At 51.4% G+C, this 10,452-nt stretch overlaps 1 protein-coding gene across 1 annotated transcript; it reads left to right on the top strand.

The window, feature by feature from the left end:
• The first annotated feature begins 5,267 nt into the window (after positions 1-5,267).
• KCNA10 (potassium voltage-gated channel subfamily A member 10) lies at positions 5,268-6,965 on the top strand. Its single transcript, XM_014835264.3, has one exon. The coding sequence runs from the start codon at positions 5,268-5,270 to the stop codon at positions 6,801-6,803; it is 1,536 nt and encodes a 511-aa protein (XP_014690750.1). The 3' UTR covers positions 6,804-6,965.
• The last annotated feature ends 3,487 nt before the right edge of the window (positions 6,966-10,452 follow it).

Genomic DNA, 10,452 nt, shown 5'->3' with positions numbered 1-10,452 from the left:
GAGCTCCATAAGGCCCTGCCTGCAGGAAGTGCCCAGTCTAGCCCGGGAAGAGACCACGAGCACCACAAAGCCACATCCGCAGACTGGGTGCAAACATGAAGTGCTACAGAGTGTGGGTCACTGCACCTACATTAGGTGGCCAGGGAAGGCTTCCAGAGACGATGAGGCTGGAAACGATAGCAGCTACATCTAGGAATGCCTACCACGTGCCAGGCATGCTATTCACAACACACATTACCTCCTTCTTCCTCAAGAACCCTGAGGCAAGGTATGATTAGACCCATTTAGAGAGAAAGAAAGCAGAGTTCACAGAGATGGTGATTTGCCCAAGGCCACATACCTAGTGAGTACAGAGTTGAGATTCAACCCAATCCTGCCTGGCTCTGGGGGAAGGGGAGCGAGCACAGGTTGGAGGATGAGGAGGTGTACGATGCACTGGGGACGGTGCTTGGACCAGCCTGCCCCCATGTACAAAGATGCTGATGGATCTGAAGATGACAAGACTCTGGGGAGATAAGACACAGACCAAATGATGTTGGGCCAAAACCTTGTCTAGGGGGTTCTCAGAAGGGCCGGAATAACTTCACCCGGCATCCTTAGGGAAAGCTTCCCTTCAGGGGCAGTTACAAGTAAGGCATGCAGGTGGCAGGACCTGCACAAATAGTGGCCTGGATGGAGGAGAACACAAGTCCGTTCAGAGAGGAAGAGAGGTCGTTTACCCCGATGCACTCTTTCACCGTGCCAGGCAAGCAGAGAGATTATGAGTAGAATCAGACGTTGCAGAAGACTCTTGAATACAGTGGTCACTTCAGCTATGGGGGAGAGTTCAGTCTTGAGTACTGGTAATTCCTTTGAGGCCTTAGAATGCTGGGTGGATGAAAAGAGGTAAAACTCAGGGAAAGCCCTCAAGAACCCCACACTCACACTCCACAAGCAGAGCGGGCTCCAGGACTCCAGGTATTCAGCCCCAAATACCCCAGCCCCACAGCTGCACCCTCACTGGGGTGCCCCACCCCACCCAGAGCATCCATCTCCTCCCAGGGGCCAGTGTGGGGCGAGGAGGGCAGCCCAGGAGCAGAGCCAGCTCCCACCTCGGCTCCCATGAAATGGTCATTTAAAGGTCTCTGTAAAGTAGAGGGAAACCTCTCCAGAGGAGGTGCTGTTTCCCAGTGCAGGCAGTGGCTTCTCTCCTGCCACCAAACAGACAGAATGCCTAGCACTAAGATGCAAGGAGCCAGCCTGCCAGGGCCAGGGGCTGCTTGATGCTGTGCACACTTCTGAGAGAGGGTGGCCTTCCCAGTGCCGCTCTGCAGGGGTGCATGCTGCTGGGTGGCCCCTGGGAGCCACGCTCGGCCCTGGCTCCAGGTTCATTCACTCCTTCTAAACTACTGCTGGGCCCTTGCAGCCTGGGTGGGCACGGTACCGCACCGTGGTAAGTGCTACGTAAGAGTGATCCCCTCCTTCCCCGGGACGCATGCAGTTGATAGAGCATCCACATCCCCTTTGGTCCTTACAAAAACCTTAGAGAATCATCCGCAGATGATGCACTTTTATTTCCTGGTTTGTTTGCCTTTCTTTTTTAACATATATACTGAGACACTATCATGCACACTAGATTTAAAGCGTGCAACTTGATGAGTTTGGACATATGTACACACCTGTGACACCATGACCACAATTGAGATATACATCATCACCACCCCTAAAAGAGTTCCCCGGGCTCCTGGGAATCCCTCGTTCTCCCTCCCCGCCCCCAGCCTCAGGCAGTGGCTGGTCTGCTTTCTGTCACTCTAGATTAGTTTGCATTTTCTAGAATTTTGTATAAATGGAATTATTCTATATGTACCCTGTTCTATCTGGCTTCTTTGACTTAGCATATTTTCTTATTACAGATGAAAAAAATGGGAGTCTTGATAAGGAAATGCAAGAAGTCAGCAATCATAAAGCAGTAGAGGAGGCATTGCAGGTGTCCCAGCTTGGAGCCCAGTATGATATCTGCTACACTTCATTCATTCACTCACCGAGGTTAATTGAGCGCTTGGGGGGGGCTAAGCCCTGGACCAGGTGCTGGAATCATAATGGTGCACAAAACAGACATGGTCCCTGCCCTCAAGAGCTTGCACTTCTTTCATTCATTCATTCGCCTGCTTAACAAATATCACTGCCCGTCTACGGAAAGCACTGCTTGAGCTTGGCACTGCCCCACCACCTCCCACACCCTGACTGTCATCAGCCACCCTCCTATCTGCCACTCCAGGCTGGGCACTGGGGTGATGCACGTGGGGATCACTGGAGGGGAATTCTGTCCTCCAAAACCATGCAGGGCAGAAGGGAAAACTATAAGACACTGTTCTGCCCTCTGAAGACTTACAAGAGAGCTGAAGAGCAAAGGCTGACCCTGTGGAAGGTGGCATTCCAAATCGAGTCCCAGCCTGCGTGATCTCGGCAGGGAGGCCAGGAGCTCAGGGTGGCGGAGGGCTCTCCAAGCTGGACTGGCCAGGCAGGCTCCTCAGACAAGGCAGAACTTGAGCAGTCCCCAGACAGGCAGAGGACAAGGAGAAACAAGGAAGGGAAAGTGTGTGCCAGGCAGGAGCAGAGCAGGCAGGGAGGCACGGACGCAGGATCAGGCAGAGCGGGTCAGGAGGACAGCGAGCTGAGACTTCCGCCTGGGGAAGTGGAGGCCACATAAAACGTGCTCCCTGCCCATAAGTATGTCACATGGCATTTACGCATGGAACAGCGAGGCGGGGAGCAGGGTGGGTCATTCCTTACATTTTTGTAATAATTTACAATTTACAAGTACTCTCATTGTCGTCACCTTATTTAGTCCTCAGTGTAATCTTTGAGGTGAGAATTATTTTTCCCACATTACAAATCAGAAAACTGAGGCTCATAAAATCCAGTGATTTACTCAGAAATAGACAGCTCCTAAGTGGTGGGGCAGAGACCTCAAGCCAGGTCTCTTGTCCCCAAGACTGGTTCTCTTTTCCCTATGTCTATAAGGATCAACATTTACTAATCTAAAGGGCACGTGGAGCAACTGTACAGCACGCTTCTGTAGACCACGGAATATGCTGTTTGACCTTGACACTGTCCCACCGCCTCCCACACCACCTGACCCTCTCCAACCACCCTCTTGTCTGTCTCTTTGAACTGGGGATGGAAGCAAGAAAGAGGAGATCAGGAGGAGGGGAGAAAGGAGCCTGGCTCCCAGGAGAGGAAGCTAATTATTTGGCCAAGGAAGTTCTCCCTAACCCCACATGCCTTCTGCCCCTGGCCTCCAGAGAAGGCTCCTGACAAGGGCCCACTGTAGCCCCTTGGAAGCAGTCCCCAAGCCCCTCCCCCAGAGCCCCTGGATGGCACCCCTGCCTCTCAGCCTGGAGAAAGTGGGATGGCATTCACACCAAGAAGGAGATGAGCAGGGAGCATCCCCCAGGGCCATGACCCCAAAGGACAAAGGGCTGCTCTGAAGTCACAAGGTGGGCAGAGAGACGGAGTCCTGGCCCTAGGTCTGCCCGGGAGCCGAGTAGCCCAGGACAAGTCCCATCCACCATCATATGGGTCACTGCGAAGGAACAGCTAACATCTCTCCAGGGCTTCCCATGTGCAGAGCCAGGATTCCAGCTCACGTAGACTGGTTCCCACCTCAGAGTTCTTAACCACTGCTCCATCCTGCCTTCCAACCACCCTACTGCTCACCGAGCATCACATGGCAGGCCGGCACCTGACATGCTCCATGGTGGCTACATCCGCCCCCATTCCACAGCCAAGGAAGCTGCAGTTCAGTGAAATTAGGCAGCTTGCAAGGCCACACATTCCTAAGAGGGAGGGCAGGTGCTCAGCCAGCCCTGGCCACCCAAACCTGAACTCTTCACCCCACACCTGGCACCCGAACTGAGAAATGAGGGCATGGAACTGAAGGAGCTCCGAGCTCCCACACTTCTGTGGCCCTAGCCTGCAGCTCCCCACAAGGCCTCAGCTTCCACGCAGGGGCCCCATGGGCTAGTAGGAAAGGCCCTGGGCCAGGAGGCAGGTTCAGATCAGGGCTCTGTACCACTTGGTCCCTGTGACTCAGCTTCCCCATCTGTAAAATGGAAATAAAATTTTCCAACTTCATTCATTGTCATTTAGCGAGACAAGCAAACGTGGCATCACTTTGAAAAGTCTACAACACTGTACACTGCAGGATGTCCTTGTCATCTGTAAATGAAACGACGCCATGGCTATGCCCACTACAGACTTTACCTCTCTCCCACCCTCACCCCCAGCCTGCCTGCCTGCAGTGTTATTGAGTTGAAATCGAAGCTTGAGTGGACCTGAGGAAGGACTCTTAACCTGTGTGGATATCCAAGCCCACTGGGCATGCTCTCCTTAGCCCCACCCCCAACAAACACACAAACACATGCGCGTGCACACACACACACATGCAATTACTTACTTACTTCCCACCTGCCTAAAATGATTTTTAAAAATGAAATCATTTCCCATAAACATTTTGGACCTAGGGCAAAAAAAATACCAATAGCTGTTGGCTTCTAAATGTCCTGCTATGTGGAGAAGTTGGCAAAAACAATAGTTATACTTTAGTGATCTTTCCACCAGGCATTTTACATAAGCTACCTCATTTAATGTACCCTCAGAACAACCCTGGAAGTCACTTACAGAGGAGGGGATAAGGCACAGATAGTCACTGCTGGAGAGGATCCTGTTGGTTGCCCAACCAGCTGCTGGAGGTGATGAGAAATGGCTGAATTCTAGATACATCTTAAGATATAACCAAAAGGAGACATGCGGGACTGACGTCAAGGGTGAGAGAAAGAAGGGAGTTAAAGATGAGACTGGGCATGGAAAAGTGTTGGGTAAACTGGAGGACTTCATCCAAATACCAAATTATACGTTTTATTATTAAGAAATGTTTACTTCCTCTCCCATTATGGCCTCTCTCTGCCATCATGTATGGAGAGGGTCTTTGGCTGGAGAAAGTTTTCCCCTCTCAGCCAAGCTCCTTCTTTGCAATTTCTTCTAGTTACTAGTGTGTGCAGACTTGGGATACAAATTGATTTCAATGGATGAATGTTGTCAAAACAACCACAAGCTTCCTTCCCAAGCTAAAAATAAATCATTTTTGACTCCCTTGGTACACCTTACCTCAATGATCAAGAGCCAGCTGTGTCCCAGCTCCTGTTTGATGACCTTCTTCCTCTCCACAGCTTGCAGCAGGCGGGGAAGACTGAGAGTCTTCATGCTGCTTCCCTGACTCCCCTACGATGGATGCGCGTGGCTGGAAAGAAATGGAGGTTGCTCTGGTCAATTTTGATAACTCAGATGAAATCCAGGAAGAGCCAGACTATGCCACAGATTTTGACCCAACCAACCCAAAAGGCCAGTCTGGAAGCAGCCCCTTCTCCAACTGGAGGATCCTCATCAGTGACAGCACCAACCATGAGACGACCTTCTCTAAGCTCCCAGGAGACTATGTGGATCCCCCAGGGTCTGAGCCAGTGGTCTTGAATGAAGGGAACCAGCGGGTGATCATCAACATCGCTGGGCTGAGATTTGAAACCCAACTCAGAACCCTCAATCAGTTCCCAGAGACCCTCCTGGGAGACCGGGAGAAAAGGATGCAGTTCTTCGACTCCATGAGAAATGAGTATTTCTTTGACAGGAACCGGCCCAGTTTTGATGGAATCCTATATTATTACCAATCTGGTGGAAAAATCCGGCGCCCAGCCAATGTCCCTATCGATGTCTTTGCTGATGAGATCTCCTTCTATGAGCTGGGTAGCGAGGCCATGGACCAATTCCGGGAGGACGAAGGCTTCATCAAAGACCCCGAAACATTGCTCCCCACCAATGACTTCCACCAGCAGTTCTGGCTTCTCTTCGAGTATCCTGAGAGCTCCAGTGCTGCCCGTGGTGTAGCAGTGGTCTCTGTGCTGGTTGTGGTCATCTCCATCACAATCTTCTGCCTGGAGACACTACCTGAGTTCCGGGAGGATAGGGAGCTGAAGGTGGTAAGAGACCCCAGCCTCAACACAAGCAAGACATTCCTTTCCCACGCCATGTTCACTGACCCTTTCTTCATGGTAGAGTCCACCTGCATCGTATGGTTCACCTTTGAACTGGTGGTCCGGTTTGTGGTCTGCCCCAGCAAGACTGACTTCTTCAGGAACATCATGAACATTATCGATATCATCTCCATCATCCCCTACTTTGCAACCCTCATCACAGAGCTTGTCCAGGAGACAGAGCCGAGCGCCCAGCAGAACATGTCTCTGGCCATCCTGAGGATCATCCGGCTGGTGCGGGTCTTCCGCATCTTCAAGCTCTCCCGCCACTCCAAGGGGCTGCAGATTCTGGGGCAGACGCTGAAGGCTTCCATGCGGGAGTTGGGGCTGCTCATCTTCTTCCTCTTCATTGGAGTCATTCTCTTCTCCAGTGCAATCTACTTTGCTGAGGTAGATGAGCCAGAGTCCCATTTCTCTAGCATTCCTGATGGTTTCTGGTGGGCAGTGGTCACCATGACAACTGTGGGCTACGGAGACATGTGCCCAACAACCCCAGGAGGGAAAATTGTGGGCACTCTGTGTGCCATTGCAGGGGTCCTCACCATTGCCCTCCCTGTGCCTGTCATTGTCTCCAACTTTAACTACTTCTACCATCGGGAGACTGAGAATGAGGAGAAGCAAAACATCCCAGGAGAAATCGACAAAATCCTCAACAGCATGGGTTCAAGAATGGGCAGCACAGACTCTCTTAGTAAGACCAATGGTGGCTGCTCTGCAGAGAAGTCCAGGAAGTGATCTGTCCAAGGCTTCTTGGCTCCCCCAGTCTCCTTGTGTCTCTCTGTCTCTCTCTCTGTCTCTTTGTCACCCTCCCCCGCCCAGTCTCTCTCTTCCTTCTTCTTGCCTCTTGCTCTCTGTTTTTCCAAAGACCAAAGTTTATCTTTTGTGACCAACAGGCCATCTTTGACTGCCAGCTGTTTTAATAAACCCGCCCTTCTGCTGTATTTTCTGAGCTGTTTCTTCTCAACCAACTCTAGGAAGACTTCAGTCTCCTTTCCTGCGAGGGGATAGTTCTCCCAGTCCCTTGCTTCTCACCAGTGGTCCCCAACACCAACAGGATTGGTATCACCTGGGAGCAACGAAATGCAGAATCTGGGCCCACCTCAGACTGACTGAACCAGAATCTGCATTTTAACAAGATTCCATCTTTAATGTTCTCATTAAAGATGACCCCGGCTTTGGACTTCCTAAGAGGAAGTGTATTAAAAGGCCAAGGATCGCTGTGAGCAATAAGCAAGAGCTCAGAGGTGTTTAATGATAATACCTTACACTTGTGTAGTATTGCATAAATTTTCCAAAGCTCTTTTACCTACATTATCTCACTGCATCTCAAAATAACCAATTGAACAGATTTGATTATCATTTCGATGTTCAGATGAGCAAAACAAGGACAGAGACCTACCTAAGGTCACCCAGAAAAGTAACAGTCAACGTTGGAATCCAAATCTCCTACTTACTTAGTCTAGTGCTCTTTCCACTAACCAAGAGGTTTTGATGGAACTAGCAGGAGGGGGAGAGGAACTTGAGGGGTCTGTCTTGCAGAGGATCCAGGTAGCAAGCCCCTCGGCAGGAACACTCTTCCCCGGGGGTCCCATCATGTCCACGCAGCCTGGTAAGGCAGCGCCTGCCTGGCCCTCTTGCTCCTCAGTCCCTTCCTTGGACAATGGACAAGCAGAAACATTCCAAGATGTTTTTCATTTGGCCAGTCTCCATGAATTTGTGCAGAAACTGGGGGTCCTAGGTGTGGGGTGAGTATACACCAGGGCTTTGGAGGATTGCTCCACGGAAATGGACATGTCCACCTGCCTCAAGGTTCAGCTCCCATTGAATCTTCAGGAATTGACCAGCAGGCTGTGGGGCAGCTGGGGCGGAAGGAGCAGGACCCTAAGTCATGTGTCCAGAGGCCAGGCCTAACCAAGGAGGGTGGTTGGGGCAGGCCCACCTGAGGAACTGCCTTCTTGGGAAAGGACCCTGCTCAGCCCGCCAAGCTCCTAGGATGAGGGAATGGAGTTGGGAATCCCCAAAAGGTGCAAAAGACCCTCTCCACTCTGTCCCTCCCCATTTATCCCCTCGAGTAAGGAGGCCCCGTGCCTTCCTGAGGCCCAATACCCAACATCCAGCCACACCTCAAAGGCGAGTCAATGCCCCCGGTCAGCAGGGCACTCACAGCTCCACTCCACACAACCCACAATGCACAACCCTGGGACACACCCAGCTCCACTCAACTCGGCAAGACACGGTGCTGCAGCCACAGATGCCACCACATGACTTCCCCTTCATGACGGCCAAACAAATGAGCTGGTGTGAGAGAAAGCCTATGCCCTGAGAAGCTGGACTTAGTCATCTTTAAGTCCCCCTCCTGCTCTAACAACCTCAATCCCCTTCTTGCACTTTAACCCCAAGCTCCACTTTAGCCCTGAGTCGGGCAGAGACCTAGCCTGGGCTTCACACAGATACTGCTGCCCCCAGGCCTGGGCGTGCAGGCCAGTCCAGGCCTGAGACTCAGGGTCGTGGGATTTGGAGTGTCTTCCTCACAATTTTCTAAGTTCCCTTCCAATTTCTCCCCTTCTGGGCACTCTCCAATTCTGTGCCCACCCCTCACGCCCAAGCAAGTGGTGTTGACCAGATGTCGGGAGGAGCTCCTAGACTCACACACAAGGGATCGCACTGAAGGTCTGTGCCACTCCAGTTCCAGAATGGGGATCTGGTGAGCAGTTTGCTCACTGGCTGGTGTGGCATTTGTTTTACAGGACCACACTAGCTCAGATGCCAGAATGGTGACAGCACTCTGATTTTAGGTGACACCAATCTTTATTTACACAGAGACTTTGCAAAAAGTATTTGCCCAGGATCCCAAGCGTCTTTGACAAAAGAGTCCACATGCCCACATTCTGCCCTCTGGGAGGCACGTCATCATAATCCTTTATACCAAAACCTCTCCCCACAGAGAGACCCTTTGCCCCTCACATCCGCCCCCTGAAGTAGATATTATTAACCCCATTTTGCTATGTAAGGAAACTGGTTCAGAGAGGTTCAAGGGCATACAGCCAGGAAGCGGCAGAGAAGGATTTGAATCTAGGTCTCTTTGATGCCAAAATGTGTGTCCCACCATGCTATCTGCCCAGAGCTTCCTAACCAGGAGAACAGCCTCTGCCTGAGTAGGGGAGCAGGGCTGTGGTCACAGAGATAGGCCTGGCACGTTTTGGGAACAGGGAGGCTGGTTCTCTGAAGGCCCCTGCTTTCTTATTCTCTGACTCTATGTTCAGTGGCGGGGCCACATGCTGGCCTTACCGTTTCACATGCTGCGAACAGAGTGGGATAATAAGACCCCAGGCTGACCCAATGCCCCAGAGGTCAGGGAGGAGCCCAGAGCCTGCAGCCCCAGACTTTCTCTTCCCAGGGTCCTGCCGAGAAGAATACAGACAGAGCAGGGCAGAAGGGAGCCACTCTTTCTTTAGCTAATCCAATTACCCCCACAGGGTGAGGAGGCCTGCTCATAACCTTCTGATGCCCACGAAGCAGGCCCTGGCCTTCAGGCTGGTGCCAGGGAATGGGGACTGCAGAAGCAAGCCCTCCACTCCCCATGCCACTGCTGCCAATGGGGCTGGCATCCCGGTCCCTGTGTGCCAGCACTGAGTCATCTATTTCTTCCCAAGCAACCCAGGGAGATGGGCTATGGGGGCCTCTCTCACTGCACATCTGCCCAGCCTCCTGTTTGCAATGAGATCTGTTGCCTATAGCAGAGCACACAGGTGACCCACTGACAGGGGAAGACAGGACAGGGCTGCCCAGGGGATGGAGTGCAAAACACAAAAGGAAAGATATGCCCACTGCCCTCAGGGAAGGAAGGACCTGTCGGCAGTTGGCTGAGAACCCCGGCTGTAGGAACACAGAGCAAGGCCCTTGGCTTCATTCCATTTCATTCCAAAAGTTACCATTTACTGAGCTGCTACTGTGTAGCAGACACTTTGTAGCCACTGAGCAAGGACACAGAAAAAGCAAACGGGTCCCTTTAAATTTTCACAGCAAAAATACGCAAATAATGTAAGAGAAACAACAAAAACATTTCAGAGGGTGCTACAATTTGCAGAAGGCTTCCAAATCTTGTGTTTTCTTTTCCACCATATCATGCCGGCTGTCTTTGCAAAGAACTGCGCAAGTCAGGACTGACAGTTGTGTCTATTCACCATTCTTTTAAAAAAGTCCCTAATAAATCAGAAACCACAAAACGTTTCAAAACCTTAAGGGTTTTTGAGTGGAAAGTTCTCTAGACTTGGAATCAAAAGACCTGGCTGAGTTTTACTAATTCTGTGACTTTGGCCTTACTGAACTTCAGTTTCCTTATGTGGAAAATGGAGATAAAAAATACCTACCTCACAGCAAATGT

This window comes from Equus asinus, chromosome 16 (assembly GCF_041296235.1).
Source record: "Equus asinus isolate D_3611 breed Donkey chromosome 16, EquAss-T2T_v2, whole genome shotgun sequence".
In the NCBI taxonomy this organism is placed as follows: Eukaryota; Metazoa; Chordata; class Mammalia; order Perissodactyla; family Equidae; genus Equus; species Equus asinus.
This window is presented reverse-complemented; position numbering and strand designations above follow the sequence as displayed.